The sequence below is a fragment of the Phyllobates terribilis genome, unplaced genomic scaffold, assembly GCF_046119375.1.
Source record: "Phyllobates terribilis strain yellow unplaced genomic scaffold, ASM4611937v1 Scaffold_1__5_contigs__length_1240528914, whole genome shotgun sequence".
Lineage (NCBI taxonomy): Eukaryota > Metazoa > Chordata > Amphibia > Anura > Dendrobatidae > Phyllobates > Phyllobates terribilis.
Window position 1 is genome coordinate 251,071,259 of NW_027362761.1, and position 16,080 is coordinate 251,087,338.

Genomic DNA, 16,080 nt, shown 5'->3' on the forward strand with positions numbered 1-16,080 from the left:
ATATTCCAAGTTATTTTGAGTTTCTTAATTAACACTGGTTGCCAGAAAGTCCCTTTTTATCCTGTAAATTACATCACACTTTTAAAAGTGTAATTGTTGATGAAGTGTTGTCATTTAGTTCTAACTTTGCTTACGAGTGCAATTTTTCTATGTGAGCTATAGTGTCTCGGCCATTTTTGAGTGCTAAAAAGCATGCTGCATTATTTAATGGTGCTCTTTTTAATCACCATCAGTGTATTGTTTTCCCCGCTCCCATTATCACCGGATGCACTTCACGAGCAGATAGAGAATGGAGATCGGGGCAAATTGTACTTTATTTATTGCACTGGTAGGTTAATGTAAATTATTGTATATCACCATCTTGCCCTATTAACAACAAATTTGTTCTCTCAGGTCACTGAAGAAACCAGCAAAGTCCTTCAGAAGCTAGGATACACCTGTGACCGCAGGGGCGTCATCAAGGTGAAAGGCAAGGGTCAGCTTTGCACCTATTTTGTTTCCACTGATATGGCACGTTCAAGTTCCCAGGGAAATGTTCTTAATTAGATTTTGCAATGTAATTGGACCGGCACAGTGAATTACCTACAGCAAAAGCACTAACAAGAATGCTCAGAAAAATATAGTATTTTTTTTGTTTGTTTTAGTCCTCAGCTACTAAAAGATAAAAATAGGTGACCTGAACATGCCTAACCGTAACCAAAAAAATTATAAGACAACCATTAAATGTCCGTGCCATTGGAAGAAGTGTTCAGTTACTAGCTGTGGATCAAGAACGCTAAATAATTTGTGCAACTTCATATGAGCACTGCCATATAGCTTAAACCAAGAACCACTAGGCTCATGTTGCATTCTTTGAACTCCATTGACCTTGCAGTGCAACGTGACATAGAACTGCTAGGAATCTGCCTAAGGACAGTGTCATCACTCCCCCATGTGGGGACTAAGTGTACTGCTACAAGATAAATCTTGTTCTTCATCTCCGATACAACTCGCCTAGATAACTGGAAATGTGAAAGAAAATGAGGGAGGTGGGACTGGCCCACTACTGACTACTAGAGAGGCGTTTCCTGTATTGTAATACCATTCAGTACAGAACTGAACGTATTGCTCTGTACATAGATATATTTATATACCACAGCATCATTTCCGTTGTATTTATTCATCTTAATAAACTCTTGTTAATAAGCCCTTGTTTTGTATGTTTGGGAGCAGCCAAAAGAACAAAAAATGTATTATTGCATTGAAAACAATATTACTTTAGGACAGTCAGGCTTTGGAAAAGTGTGTCATTGGAGGAGGTCCCGATCGGTAACCGCATTCACACCAGCTTCATATCTGATATCAATGCAGATTAATATAGGACTTCATGCACCTGTATAGAATGGAAGGCTGCCACATGTGACTCTACTCGAAATGTGAACAATGCTGTACAGAAAAGCTGGACGAGCAAATCTAACTCAAATAAAGTTTCTGTGTAATGTATGCCCATGTATCCTGAATGTAGCGATCCGTGTTCTCATGGCATCATGTTTCCGATCTACCTACAATGTACGGACCATTATTGTTTGCAGGTTTTCTTACATTCTTGTTTATATTCCATTGCCAATACTGTTCATTGGTATGTACAATAAAGGACTGTATTTTCCTAATTGGTATTATTTTCATCTCACAGTGAAATTAATAATCCGTAGCTTCACAAGTCACTTGAGAAACCTGTCTAGTTGGTTTCTATTGTTCTTTATAACGCAAATACAATCAGATTGGAGTTGTTAGCCCCAATAACATCCTAGTAGCACACAATTTTTCCTCCCTCCCATGCAAGGGGCTTAGGAAGCTTGATGGGGTCTTTGCATTGTACAGCTGCCTTTGTCAAACAGGACTACAGGCTTATAGGATAAAGATCCCTCCCCCTTGGCAGCATTTTGATTCACGTGTTATTTGCGGCATTTTTTTTCTTATACAGGTTTTTATTTTTTTAATGGCTGTTCTTGTTCTATGAAGAAGCCTATAAAGGAAAAAGCCTTCATGGAGCATGCTGTGTTTCAGGGAAAAAAAAACAAAACTCAGATCCCCATAAGTGTGAAAAATGATTACACCCCTCCACTGTTTGTCATGCATTTAACATTTGCCTGTTCACGTACATCTCCCCACAGCATTTCTTTATTACTGCTTGTAAATGCAATATTCAATGCTATGTTGCACCCTTGAAATTGTATAAACCCATACATTGCTTCTATGTAACTGTATGATGATTTTAGAATCATTGCTTCAAAGAGAGAATCCTGCACATTGCACTGTCCAGATAGAAAACAAGTAGCTGGGAATGTGCACTAAACTGCTTCCTAGATTACATACCTCTCCGTGAAAAAATTAGGATGTAATGAATATACTTATTTACTCATGCAGAGACTTTCACCGTATCCTTTTGATATATGACACTACAGACCTACTCATAAAATAAAGATATGACAGAGGCTGCTATATACAATTGGAGCCTATGCTGCAAAGTTCCTGTTGATCTCAGTAAGAGTCACTGAGCAAGTCTTCCATGCTATTTATGAGAGCCTAGAAGACTTGTTTTATGAGCGGCACAGACAGAAGCTGTTCTATAATTATATAGAGCTCATATAGTCAGCTAATTGTACAGAACATTAGACCATGGGCACTAGTTCATCAGTCAATATCCTCCTATAAAATAAAAAATCAGGGCAAGCTGTGCAAAGACAAGCTAATGAACATGGCCAGTTCTGGGAAGTGCATTAACAGCATTGCTTGTCCCATCAATTCAGAAATGATTATATGGGCCATGTAATGTACAGGTAACCTGCATGAGGCATGGTATTATATAGCTACATGATCCAGATCAAAATCTTCTATGATGTTCAGTTCAGTGAAACTGCAGTGGTCTACATTTAATAGAGCAGATATATGACTGTCACGGTTGTGTCAGGTGTGACAGATGGTCGCTCTGGAGCCAGCTGTAGAAGGTCACTGCGCTTGGCATTGCCGACGCCTTCTTGATTCCTTCATCTCTGTAGTATTGTAGTATAGTTTATCCTTCTTCCTTTAGGACTCAGCAGCATCCTCCACCTTCTGCTGCTGATAGACACACCCTTGTTGGGTAGTTAAATAGTCTGTTTCTCCAGAGAGTCGCGTGTGATAGTTCGATGTACCTATGTGTAGGCTTGGAGCACTAGCACTAGTCGGCTAGTTTCATCTCTGGTGCCCATGGAGGATAGTTGGCGTTATCTCTCTGGTGTCTGCTCAAGCTAAGTGTATCCCCTTTGTTTGTCTACCTTGTTGTCTTTAGTTTGTAATGGGGCTTTTTCTAGTGCTCACACTGTCCCCTCCCTATTTAGGGCCAATCTCTAGGGGACATTCAAAGCTTAGGTTCCTGCTTGGCGATAGGTGTGGAACCTATATAGGGACGATAGGGTAGGCAGAGTGATATTAGATCTGCCTAGGGGTCTCCACTCCCCCCTTTCCCTAGTTTTTGGGCTTCCTCCCCCTCTTCCCTTCATGTTGCACTTAGTCTTTCCCTCACCTTGCTTGACAATGATAGCCTTACACAGGTTTCAGACTATGTGCCCACGATGCAGAAATGCTCCAGATTTTTCCTGAGCGTTTCTGCATCTCCGCAGAAAAAACGCATGCGGATTGTACATGCGTTTTTCCTGCCAGGGACAAGCGGATGTGAAGTGTTCTTCACATGCATTTCTGCATGCGGGTTGACAAGCGCTTTCCAAGCGATTTTAGCATCACTTGGAAAGTGCTTGACAACTTGGTCACACTATATAAATCCATGCAACCGGCATGGATTTATATAGTGTGACCATAAAGAATGTCAAAAAATAAAAAATAAATCTATACTTACCTTCCGATGGCCCCCGGAGTCTTTATTCGCTCCGTCCTTGCTTGCCGGCAGCTCGCGGTACACTACACTGTACCGTGAACAGCCGGCAAGCGAAGACAAGGAGACCGGGTGCCATCAGAAGGTAAATATAATATTTATTTTTTATTTTATTCCTTTTTTTTACAGGTTCTATGGTACCCGGGTCCGGAGGAGAGTCTCCTCTCCTCCACACCCGGGTACCATCCGCACATTGAAATGCATGTAATCCGCATGTACAGATCCAGAGATGCGGATTCCATGCGTTCCAATGCAAGTCAATGGCGGTGAAAACGCAGCGCTTCCGCAAAATAATTGGTAGTGCTGCGTTTTTTTCCGCAATGATAACCTGCAGCGGAAATTTCCGCAACATGTGCACAGCACATGCGGATTATCATTGGGGAACATGGCAGGCCTTCTACCATGCGTTTTTAAGCGTTTCTGCAGCGTTTTTGCCGCTGCGGAAACGCTTAAAAAACTCATCGTGGGCACACAGCCTAAGGGAGAGTGCGGTGTGTTATGTCTGCTTAGGTGGAGATGCACGGATGCAGTAAGGGCCTATTGCAGGTTACTAGCACTGTAAGTTTATCAATATATACAGAAAAGTATTGGCACCCCTGCAATTCTGTCAGATAATACTCGGTTTCTTCCTGAAAATGATTGCAATCACAAATTCTTTGGTATTATTCTCTTCATTTAATTTGTCTTCAATGGAAAAACACAAAGAATTGTCCTAAAGCAAAATTGGATATAATTCCACACCAAACCTAAAAAAGGGGGTGGACAAAAGTATTGGCACCCTTTGAAAACTCATGTGATGCTTCTCTAATTGGTGTAATTAACAGCACCTGTAACTTACCTGTGGCACCTAACAGGTGTTGGCAATAACTAAATCACACTTGCAGCCAGTTAACATGGATTAAAGTTGACTCAACCTCTGTCCTGTGTCCTTGTGTGTACCACATTGAGCATGGAGAAAAGAAAGAAGACCAAAGAACTGTATGAGGACTTGAGAAACCAAATTGTGAGGAAGCATGAGCAATCTCAAGGCTACAAGTCCATCTCCAAAGACCTGAATGTTCCTGTGTCTTCCGTGCGCAGTGTCATCAAGAAGTGTAAAGCCCATGGCACTGTGGCTAACCTCCCTAGATGTGGACGGAAAAGAAAAATTGACGAGAGATTTCAACACAAGATTGTGCGGATGGTGGATAAAGAACCTCAACTAACATCCAAACAAGTTCAAGCTGCCCTGCAGTCCGAAGGTACAACAGTGTCAACCCGTACTATCCGTCGACGTCTGAATGAAAAGGGACTGTATGGTAGGATACCCAGGAAGACCCCACTTCTTACCCCGAGACATAAAAAAGCCAGGCTGGAGTTTGCCAAAACTTACCTGAGAAAGCCTAAAACGTTTTGGAAGAATGTTCTCTGGTCAGATGAGACAAAAGTAGAGCTTTTTGGGAAAAGGCATCAACATAGAGTGTACAGGAAAAAAAGAGGCATTCAAAGAAAAGAACACGGTCCCTACAGTCAAACATGGCGGAGGTTCCCTGATGTTTTGGGGTTGCTTTGCTGCCTCTGGCACTGGACTGCTTGACCGTGTGCATGGCATTATGAAGTCTGAAGACTACCAACAAATTTTGCAGCATAATGTAGGGCCCAGTGTGAGAAAGCTGGGTCTCCCTCAGAAGTCATGGGTCTTCCAGCAGGACAATGACCCAAAACACACTTCCAAAAGCACTATAAAATGGTTTGAGAGAAAGCACTGGAGACTTCTAAGGTGGCCAGCAATGAGTCCAGACCTGAATCCCATAGAACACCTGTGGAGAGATCTCAAAATGGCAGTTTGGAGAAGGCACCCTTCAAATATCAGGGACCTGAAGCAGTTTGCCAAAGAAGAATGGTCTACAATTCCAGCAGAGCATTGTAAGAAACTCATTGCTGGTTACCGGAAGCGGTTGTTCGCAGTTATTTTGGCTAAAGGTTGTGCAACCAAGTATTAGACTGAGGGTGCCAATACTTTTGTCCGGGCCTTTTTTGGAGTTTTGTGTGAAATGATCAATGATTTGATTTTTGCTTCATTCTCTCTTGTGTTTTTTTCTTGCAAGCAAATTAAATGAAGTGAATAATACCAAAGAATTTGTGATTGCAATCATTTTCAAGAAGAAACTGAGTATTATCTGACAGAATTGCAGGGGTGCCAATACTTTTGGCCAGCACTGTATGGCTATACACTGGAGAGCCACTCCCTTTTAAAGGGGTTCGCCAAGAATGTTCTAAAATGGCTCCCGTCAGATAATTAAAGCTGCATCCCGTCCTAGCCATGTGTCAGGACGGGTTGCAGTCTGAACACCCACAGCATGAGACCCATGTCTCAATTGACAAAAGAGCTGCCAGAGCAGGGTTGTAACATGACAAGAAATAAATCTCAAGGAGGACATTTATTTATTCTCTTGTCACAGCCCTGCTCCGGCATCTCACTGTAGCAGGTGTATGTTTATGATGCTCCTCTCTTACCAGTGAAGACACCTGTCTCGAGCAGTGTTTTTTTTTTTTTTTTTTAAGACTACAACCCTTCTGACACGACTAGGATGGACTGCAATTGGAATTATGTGATGGGGTCTTTTATCACATTCTTGGAGAAACCCTTCAACCTGATAAAGACCAGGTACGAAACACTTACCACTTTTTTTGCCATTATAAACCTACTATATTTGCAGGCTCCCCTTACCACTCTATGCACAATGAGAGATTTTGATAGATACAGTTCTAATCAAAATTATTGATCACCACTGAAAGTGAGGTTTATCAGCAAAATTTACAATTTATATACGTCAGTACAACAAATATAACAAGTGGTTTCTCCAAATTCTACACAAAGTGCCAGGTGTCTGCATCATATTATGCAATGCCATAATTTTCTAATTTTTGTGTTTCCCCTGCATTATTTACTGCTGCTCTTTCCCCCCTTTGTGTTGCATTTTTATGTAGATTATAAGCAACATTTTTAATGTTTTTTTGTTTTTTGTGCACACAAGCTTTGATCTGTACTTAAAAAAAAATTCAGTTGCATTTTTTTACATGTGCTTTTTTCTTAGGCTAACCATTGAAGCCTATGCTTAACAACATGCATAGTTCAGCCGTGTCTTTAGACGCTCAGTGGGCATGAGGTTTCTTGAAATCATATTCAGCAGGTTTTCTTCACAAAAAAACCAGTAGAAAAAACGGTATTTACACTGTGTGAACATGGCCTTATATCCGAGTCTATTCAGAGGGTTGAATATTTCAGAGACTCCAGTAGTTATTAAAAGTGGTATTTTGGCCCCCAATTTTATAGCGTAAATTAGGATACATTTTTTGGTTGTGCGCAACTGTGCCCCCTTCTGACTAAGCCGTGACCACTTTACAGAAAGATGGTGGAACTCTTCATGACTGGCATAAAAACTAATAGTTGTGCAAAAATGAAGGAATATTTCCGACAGTTTCACACCAGAATTCTGTTGAAAAACTGATGAATCTGGGCCTCTGTGCGGAATTTGGAGACACCACTTGTTTTATTAGTTGGGGCTATATACAGTGATGGCCAAAAGTGTTGGCACCCTTGAAATTGTTCCAGAAAATTAAGTATTTCTCCCAGAAAATGACTGCAGTTACACATGTTTTGTTATACACATTTATTTCCTTTGTGTGTATTGGAACAACACAAAAAAATTGAGGAAAAAAAAGGCAAATTGTAATAATTTCACACAAAACCCCAAAAATGGGCCTGACAAAATTGTTGGCACCCTCAACTTACTATTTGGTTGCACACCCTTTGGAATAGATAACTGCAATCAATCGCTTCCTATAACCATCAACGAGCTTCTTCCACCTTTCAACCAGGGCTGTGGAGTCTTGAGTCTGTATAAAATGGACCGACTCCAACTCCTAAAATATATAATAAATTGGGTGCAGTAGTTCAATGCAGTTTGTGGGGAATATATTTTTCATAAGAATTTGGGAAAGTTATGAAATGTCCTATTCCTGATCTACGGGTCTAGACTTTTAGCTGAGATGAATCTGTGCTACAGTAAATTTATCACTTAACATGAGCCATGTATGAGGGAGTCGTGGAGTCTGTGTCATGGAAATTGAGGAGTCGGAGGTTTGGCTTACCGACTCCACAGCCCTGCTCTCAAATGGAATTTTGGACTACTCTTCTTTTGCAAACTGCTCCAGGTCTCTCATTTTTGAAGGCGCCTTCTCCTAACAGCAATTTTAAGATCTCTTCACAGGTGTTCAATGGGATTTAGATCCGGACTGATTGCTGGCCACTTCAGAACTCACCAACGCTTTATTTCCATCCATTTCTGGGGGCTTCTTGAAGTATGTTTGGGGTCATTGTTCTGCTGGAAGACCCATGACCTAGAACGCAAACCCAGCTTTTTGACATTGGGTACTACATCGCGATCCAAAATCCTTTGGCAATCTTCAGATTTCATGATGCCTTACACATAGTCAAGGCACCAAAACATCCCCAAAACATATTTGAACCTCCACCATATTTGACTGTAGGTACTGTGTTCTCTTTTTTGTAGACCTCATTCCGTTTTCTGTAAACAGTAGAATGATGTGTTTTACCAAAAAGCTCTATCTTAGTCTCATCTGTCCACAAGACACTTTCCCAGAAGAATTTTGGCTTACTCACGTACATTTTGGCAAACTGCAGTTTAGCTTTTTTATGTCTCTGTGTCACTAGTGGGATCCTCCTGGGTCTCCTGATGATGGATAGTTAGGGCTGACACTGATGCACCCTGAGCCTGCAGCTTGAAGTTCTTTGAGACTTGATTGGGGCTGCTTATCCACCATCCAGACTATCCTGCGTTGCAAGCTTTCATAAATTTTTCTCTGCCATCCACGTCCAGGGAGATTAGCTATAGTTCCATGGGTTGCAAACTTCTTGTTTATGTTGCGCACCATGGAAAAGAAACATCAAAATCTCTGGACATGGACTTGTAAACTAGAGATTGTTGATATTTTTCAACAATTTAGGTTCTCAAGTCCCCAGACAATTCTCTTATCCTCTTTCTGTTCTCCATGCTTAGTGTGACACACAGACACACAATGCAAAGATTGGCAACTTTTCCCCTTTTTATCTGTTTTTAGGTGTGATTTTCATATTGCCCACACCTGTTACACCTGCCACAGGAGAGTTTGAAGGAGCATCACATGCTTGAAACAAAGTTGTTTACCCACATTTTTGGAAAGGTGGCAACAATTTTGTCTGTACATAATTTCACACTAAACCCCCAAAATGGGCCAATTTGCCTTTTTTCTGTTTTTTTTTTTGTGTTGTTCCAATAAAACATGTGTGAAATAAAACCTGTAATTGCAATAATTTTCTGGGAGAAATACTTCATTTTCTGGAACAATTTAAAGGGTGTCAACACTTTCAGCCATGACTGTATTTTTCTTTGGTTCGCTGACAACAGCACTAGCAAAATGGCACCCACGCGTGCCCTTGTCGATGCTACTGCGGACCCGCGTGCGCCATTTTGCTACAGGAAAAAGAAACTTGCCTGCAGCAATATGGCTCCTGCCGTTCACGCTTGCGCAGTAGCATTTCTCAAGTGCCGAGATGCTACTGCGCATGCGTAGCGTCATATTGCTGCACCCACATTCTTTTTCCAAAAGCAAAATGGCGCCCGTGCGTGTGCAGTACCATCTTGGCAACCGAAAGATGCTACTGCGCATGTGCGGTAGGCCATTTTGGGATAAGTAAATTTTACATAGGCAGAGAAATTACACAGTCAGTATTTAAAATAGTAGGCAGGTCCCTGAAAGCACAGTAACTTGTCAGAGGCCAGACATAGGAATACATGAATACATAATGAGAGCACATGCATATCATTATGGCAGAACTGAAACTAAAGATTATAAAAGAATCACTGGACGGATTTCATCATCAAAGGTATCATTTTACTCAGTGTAACGGCGCCCACCTGGCAGTGTATGTGGTTTACTAAGCACAATCCTGCTGACAGGTGCGCTTTAAACACATGTATAAGATGACACTGAGGGTATGCCTATGTGACAAAAAAATCGGTACCGATTTTGTCACAGATGTATAAAAAAATCCACACGTATTACATGTAAATTTTACCCTATGTATTGCAAAGTGTGTAAGACATATTGAAAAGCCACAAAAATCAGAAACTCTTGAATGTTTTTTACAGCACAAACAAAAAGACTGCTGTTTTTGTAGCTATTTTGGGAAACTATTTTATAAAGTCTGCAGAAGTTTGGCCACGATTATGAAATCAATGCAAAAAACGCCACAAAAATTTCCTGTATTTATACTGTAAAGGCATATAAGGGTTTAACAAAAAGGGTTTCTCTGGGAACAAAATGAAAGTAAGAAAACATAATTATAAATTAATTCTTAAATACTTTTAATTTAATCACCATAGAATCAACATGGCCGCCGCCTTGTTACACTAAAAGAAATCTATCCTACAACCCCTGGCAAAAATTATGGAATCACCGGGCTCGGAGGATGTTCATTCAGTTGTTTAATGTTGTTGAAAAAAAGCAGATCACAGACATGGTACAAAACTAAAGTCATTTCAAATGGCAACTTTATGGCTTTAAGAAACACTAAAAGAAATCAAGAAAAAAAATGTGGTACTCAGTAAGGGTAATTTATTTTCAGACCAAGCAGAGGGAAAAAATTATGGAATCACTCAATTCTGAGGAAAAAATTATGGAATCACCCTGTAAATTTTCATTTTCAAAACTAACACCTGCATCAAATTAGATCTGCTCGTTAGTCTGCATCTAAAAAAGAGTGATCACACCTTGGAGAGCTGTTGCACCAAGTGCACTGACACGAAACCATGGCTCCAACACGAGAGATGTCAATTGAAACAAAGGAGAGGATTATCAAACTCTTAAAAGAAGGTAAATCCTCATCTCTAGCGCTGAGGTAAGCGGCCACTCGTACTGCTGTCCACTTTATCTTTCTCAATGCTGAGTGGCTGCTGTGACCTAGTGATAGTTTGCCTTGGTATCGCCAATATTAGATTTGAATATCCACTGCCAGCACATCTACCTATACATGAAAAGAGATGTGGAGTTTACTACTGTACATGTTTTTCTCATATTAATAATTTAAGGACAGGTTTCTGTCAGCGAAACAAGTTGGTGACCATTTTGCATTTTAATTTTCTATAATAATTACCCCCCTTGACAAGCGTGATTTGCTATTTAAAGGTATTTGGAGATTTAGAATGATTATTTCTTTATTCATTTTTTTTCCCCTATTTACGGAGAAACCCTCTAATTCAAGAGAACTCTAAACAGTCTAATATTTGTTTACTATTAATAAAATAGTGAGATCGTGCACCCATAATGGCACACACTGTTCACCCCCAAAGTGTCTCTCTTTTTGAGGAACGATCCCTAATTTTGGCCCTCTCTCTCCCGTTTTGCTCCTTTAATGCCCTTTATTCTGGCCTGTGAAGTACATGTGCAATAATAAACGTATTTTGCTCCAGAATCAGTCTGGTTCTTAGCTGTATATTGGACCCCAACATTATTTAATCATTCAGAGCAATTTATACCTCACTACCTCTCTATATTCTGATCATTCATTCTTGTGCTAATAATGAAATAAAAAAATCCATTGAAATGTAGAGATATGCATGAAAAAATAATCTACTATATAATCGGCTTATCCCGTCTGTCTGTCTGTCCGTCCAGGAAATCCCGCGTAGCTGATTGGTCCGGCCGCGGCCAATCAGCGACGCGGGATTTCAGAACAAGATGGCGGCGGTTAGCGGCTCATCTGCCGCACGGAGGTCAGCGGCGATGCAGCCGGGAGATGATCGGCGCTAGCCGGTCATCTTCCGGCTGCTCGCAGCAGAAGTACCCCGACTGGCGGCCTGGGTGGCGCCGCTGCCCGGTCTTCCCTTCACACTTGCCGTCGGGAGGTCAGCGGCCCTAGCCACTGATCTCCCGACGGTAGCCGCATGGAGGTCAGCAGCGATGCAGCCGGGAGATGCTATCAGCGGAAGTACTCGCACAGGCAGCGCCGCTCCCTGGTCCTCACTAACACGGTTCGCTGATTGGTCGGGGCCGGCGGCCGCCACCAATCGGCAACGAGCGCAGTCCGGCCGCGAATTGGCGCCGGATTTGAAACACGCTTCGCTGATTGGTTGCACCCGCCCGGCCGCGACCAATCAGCGATATTGGCGCGAAATTTAAAACACCGCTTCTCTGATTGGTCACGACCAATCAGCGACTGGCGCAGCCCGGCCGCGAATTGGCGCCAGATTTGAAACACGCAGGCCACCGTCGGGAGATCAGCGGCGACGCAGCCGGGAGATGACCGGTGCTAGCCGGTCATCTCCTGGCTGCTCGCAGCAGAAGTACCCCGACCGGCGGCCTCGCTCCCCGGTCCTCCCTTCACACTTGCTGTCGGGAGATCAGCGGCCGTAGCCGTATGGAGGTCAGCGGCGCTAGCCGGTCATCTCCCGGCTACTTGCAGCGGAAGTACCCGCACAGGCAGCGCCGCTCCCCGGTCCTCACTAACACGGTTCACTGATTGGTCGAGGCCGGCGCCAAATTTAAACACGCTCTCTGGCCAATTGGCGCCGGATTTAAAATAAGTACGCCACCGTCGGGAGATAGCAGAGCTGACTCCGCCCATGTGGTCATGTGACTCACCAACTGCCCATGACGTACTGAACATGTTTTGTTAGTCACAGTGTGTGATGTACTTCTGTCACGTTTAATGAATACGTTCTGTCAGTCACAGTGTGACATAGTTCAGTCACGTTTACTAAACACGGTCAGTCAGAGTGTGATGTACTTCTGTCACGTTCAGTGAACACGTTCTGTCAGTCACAGCGCGCTGAACAGATACTTCTTTACTGCACGTTATCACGATTTACGCTTCCTGTCTTCCAATGGGTCGTAAGCCAGCCAGGGGAATTACGTGCTGGCTGTGCGTGGTCAGCGATGTTGTCACAAGCAGTATTGACAACATGACGTAATTACAAAATTCATTAGGGGCCCCGGGGGGGATACATTGGGGGGTTCATTTAAAGTAGTGCTCAACCCATTTAAACACTGCTTCGCTGATTAGTCGTGCCGGTCAGCCGCATACATATTCTAGAATACCCGATGCGTTAGAATCGGGCCACCATCTAGTCTTTCATATAAGAGTCTGTCTTTAAAGGAGTTTTCCCATGAACAAAGTACATTGATCTTGGAATAAAAATAAGTTCACATTGGATGTGAGAAACTGCTGTGAAAATGACAAAAGTCCATTTTTTTTGCGCAATCTATAATTTCGTAAAAATGTTCTGACTTATCAAAGTGTTTTACGCCAGAATTTAAAAACACCAGTTACTTAATCAAATCTGCAAATTGGCTAATTGACCACTTTGATGCCAGCTCTGATGCCCAGAACCCATTTGGGCCAGGTTGGAGTGAACAGCGAGTGATGCAGGGTACACTATCTGTGTAACGGTGCTATGAGACCTGTGGCCCAAATTCATTTATTCCTTTTGATAACACCCTTCGGTGCCCATTTTTGTGACACTTTTATACTTTTGTAGCTGCTTTTAAGTGTATTCACATCAGGGCCCTGCACTGCCTTGTATTTTATTATTGCGATAATTTCTGTTTGTTAAATTTGTAAAAACAAAAAAGTAAATTTTGTGAATAAGAAAACACCTTCAGCATTTTACAGTCCACTCAGGACAGAAATATACAGTGGCATGTAAAAGTTTGGGCACCCCTGGTCAAAATTACTGTTATTGTGAACAGCAAGTTGAAGATAAAATGATCTCTAAAAGGCCTAAAATTAAAGATGACGCATTTCCTTTGTATTTTAAGATTTTTTTTATATATATTTTCATCTTTTACATGTTAATAATTGCAAAAAGGAAAATGGGCCAATAAAAAATGTGGGTACCCTGCATGGTTAATACCACCCCCTTTTAAAGTATCACAGCTTGTAAATGATTCTTGTAGCCAGTCAAGAGTCTTTCAATTTTTGTTTGAGGGATTTTCATCCATTTTTCCTTGGAAAATGCATCCAGTTCTGTGAGAATCCTGGGTCGTCTTGCATGCACTGCTATTTTGAGGTCTAGCCACAGATTTTCAATGATGTTCAGATTAGGGGACTGTGAAGGCCATTATAAAACCTTCAGCTTGCACCTTTTGAGGTAGTCTATTGTGGATTTTAACGAGTGTTTAGGATCATTACCCATTTGTAGAAGCCATCCTCTTTTCAGCTTCAGCCTTTTACAAATGGTGTTATGTTTGCATCAAGAATTTGTTGAAATTTCATTGAATCCATTCTTCCCTCTACCTGTGAAATGTTCCCCGTGCCATTGGCTGCAGCACAGCCCCAAAGCATGATTGATCCAACCCATGCTTAATGGTTGGCGAGATGTTCTTTTCCTGAAATTCTGTGCCCTTTTTTCTCCTCACATTGAAAAAGGTATGTCAGGTTTGACAGACAGTCATTCTGGATCCGGTAGAAGGTCACTGCGCTTGGCCTTGAAGACACCTTCTTTATCCTTTCATCATCCCTTCCTCTCTACGACCCAGCGGTCATCTTCACCTTCTGATGCTAATTAACACACCCTTGCTTGATCTTTAAATACACTCAGTTTCTCCAGAGAGTTGCTGGTAATAGAATAAATTCCTTTCTTCAGGTCTGGAATTCTAGCAGGTGGCTAGATTCTCCTTGGAGTTCCTTTGTGGATTGAACTCGTGATCTTTCTGGTGTCTTCTCAAAGCTAAGTGTATCCCATTGTCTGTTTCCATTGTTTGTCTTTAGTTGCAGTGGGGCTGACTAGAGCTCACCCCTCCCCCTCCCTACCTAGGGTCTAGCTTTAGGTTCAGCCAGGGCTAAGGTATCCTCCTCAGTGATAGGTGCAGAACCTATTTAGGGACGATAGGGGAGTCAGGGTGTCGTTTAGATCTGCTTAGGGGTCTCCACTCTCCCTTTCCCTAGTTGCAGGGCTTCCCCCCCCTTTTCCCCCTGTTTAGATTTCTGGGAATTTAATCAAATTACCGTCCGAGATCCTTAACCTCTTCCTCTGATTCCAGATTTATTCAACCAGGTTGTGGGAGCTGAGGTGTTTTCCAAGTTGGATTTAAGGGGAGCCTACAATCTGGTTAGAATCCGAGAGGGGAGTGAATGGAAAATGGCATTCAATACCCCTGAGGGGCATTTCGAGAGTCTGGTTATGCCTTTTGGTCAGACCAATGCACCTGTTGTGTTCCAGCATTTCATAAACTATATTTTCCATCATTTAGTGGGCAGGTTTGTGGTGATCTATCTGGATGATATTTTAGTTTACTCACCTGATTTTGAGATGCATCAGGGTCATGTTAAACAGGTACTACAGATATTAAGAGATAACAAACTATATGCCAAACTAGAGAAATGTGTTTTCGCTGTCCAGGAGGTGCAATTTTTGGGGTACCTGTTGTCATCATCAGGTTTTCAGATGGATCCGGAGAAGATCCGTGCTGTACTAGATTGGGACCGTCCCAAGAACCTGAAGGTATTACAGTGCTTTCTGGGCTTTACTAATTTAGTCTGTTTCCCTTGTTTGTCTTAAGTTGCAGTGGGGCTGACAAGAGCTTACCCCTCCCTCTCCCTACCTAGAGCCTAGGTTTAGGTTCAGCCAGGGCTAAGGTATCCTGCTTGGCGATAGGCGCAGAACCTATTTAGGGACAATAGGGTAGTTAGGGTGTCGTTAGATCTGCTTAGGAGTCTCCACTCTCCCTTTCCCTAGTTGCAGGGCTTCCCCCCTTTTCACGTCGTTGTACGCTGGGTTCTTCCCATACCTAGCATGACAAACATACCTTTGATCATTATGGCCAGAGTTCTATTTTAACCTCATCGGTACACAGGACTTGTTTCCAAAATGCATCAGGCTTGTTTAGATGTTCTGTTGCATACTTCTGACCCTGAATTTTATGGTGAGGGGGCAGGAGAGGTTTCCTTTAGATGACTCTTCCATGAAGGCCATATTTCTGCAGGTGTCTCTGAACTGTAGAATAATATACCACAACTCCAGAGTCTGCTAAATCTTTCGGAAGGTCTTTTGCAGTCAAGCAGGAGTTCTGATTTGCCTCTCTAGCAATCCTAGAAGCAGCTCTCACTGAAATTTTGCTTGGTCTTC

The 16,080-nt window shown here is 42.3% G+C and overlaps 1 protein-coding gene across 2 annotated transcripts in view; it reads left to right on the top strand.

Moving 5' to 3' along the window:
- The window catches only part of ADCY4 (adenylate cyclase 4), a 109,264-nt gene extending 107,615 nt beyond the window's left edge, over positions 1-1,649 (top strand). For both annotated transcript variants that reach the window (XM_073671154.1, XM_073671153.1), the window contains exon 26: positions 394-1,649. In XM_073671154.1, the coding sequence (XP_073527255.1) occupies positions 394-546 (153 nt within the window). In that variant the 3' untranslated portion in view covers positions 547-1,649. The remainder of the gene's footprint in view (positions 1-393) is intronic.
- The last annotated feature ends 14,431 nt before the right edge of the window (positions 1,650-16,080 follow it).